General features: G+C 46.8%; 1 protein-coding gene across 1 annotated transcript in view; it reads left to right on the plus strand.

The window, feature by feature from the left end:
• The window catches only part of VAX1 (ventral anterior homeobox 1), a 5,623-nt gene extending 5,469 nt beyond the window's left edge, over positions 1 to 154 (plus strand). The window contains exon 4 of the mRNA XM_010564979.1: positions 33 to 154. Within this exon, the coding sequence (XP_010563281.1) occupies positions 33 to 154 (122 nt within the window). The remainder of the gene's footprint in view (positions 1 to 32) is intronic.
• Positions 155 to 854: the final 700 nt, after the last annotated feature.

The raw sequence follows: 854 nt of genomic DNA on the forward strand, positions 1-854 counted from the left end.
GTCTGTCTGTTCGTTTGCTTTGACACCGTCAGGAAAGGGCCGGAGAGGGAGAGCGGACGGGGTGCGGTTTGGCCGGGCTTTTTCGGAGCGGCTGTGGCCAATGTCAAGCGAGGGAGAAGGATTTCGGAGAGAGGAAGATGGAGCTGCCAGGTGATGCCCGGGCGGTCCCCGTGTCCCCCCCTCACCCCCCCACTCCAGTGACTCCTAAGCACGAAGGTTTGGGGGCTCCACCTGCGGCCCCCGTTTCTCCCCCTCTCACTGCACTGCGCTCCCCGGGTAGCGTCCTTGCCGTTTGCCCTTAATACCAGCCAGGAAAACGTCCAGCAACTTTTATTTTTTCACCAGAAATCTTGAATGTGGGAAGGGCCGGAACGGACTGCCTTGAAAATACACGCACGAAGCGGGGAGACAGAAACCAGTGGCTGCAGAGATTTTGAGTAAAACTGTCTCTCCCTTCGAGATAACACAACGCCCCTTTTTTTTTTTTTTTTTTTTTTCCCTTCCTTGCGTTCCCACGGGCCAGTCCTGCGGACCTTATCTGCAAAAGCAAATCTGCAGATAAATAATGGAAGTCGCGACTCGATTTGCATCCAGATCTGTTGCGATGGTAATTTTTCTTTTCTTTTTTTATTATTTTTTTCTCTTTGATTTTTCCAAATAATTTCAACGCGCATCTAAATCAAAAAAAACCTTTAGCCTTCCTTCCTCCTAAAATAACCCTCTCGTATATCGCTCACACTTCATTTAAAACGAACGTAAAATATAAAAAGCGTATCTTTTATTGTTATTTTTGTACTTTGAAATACATCTATGTAACAACCTTTTTTTTTTTCCCTTCATAATTCTTCCTGCTA

Source organism: Haliaeetus leucocephalus, unplaced genomic scaffold (assembly GCF_000737465.1).
Source record: "Haliaeetus leucocephalus isolate CR32 unplaced genomic scaffold, Haliaeetus_leucocephalus-4.0 Scaffold184, whole genome shotgun sequence".
NCBI classification, from domain to species: Eukaryota; Metazoa; Chordata; class Aves; order Accipitriformes; family Accipitridae; genus Haliaeetus; species Haliaeetus leucocephalus.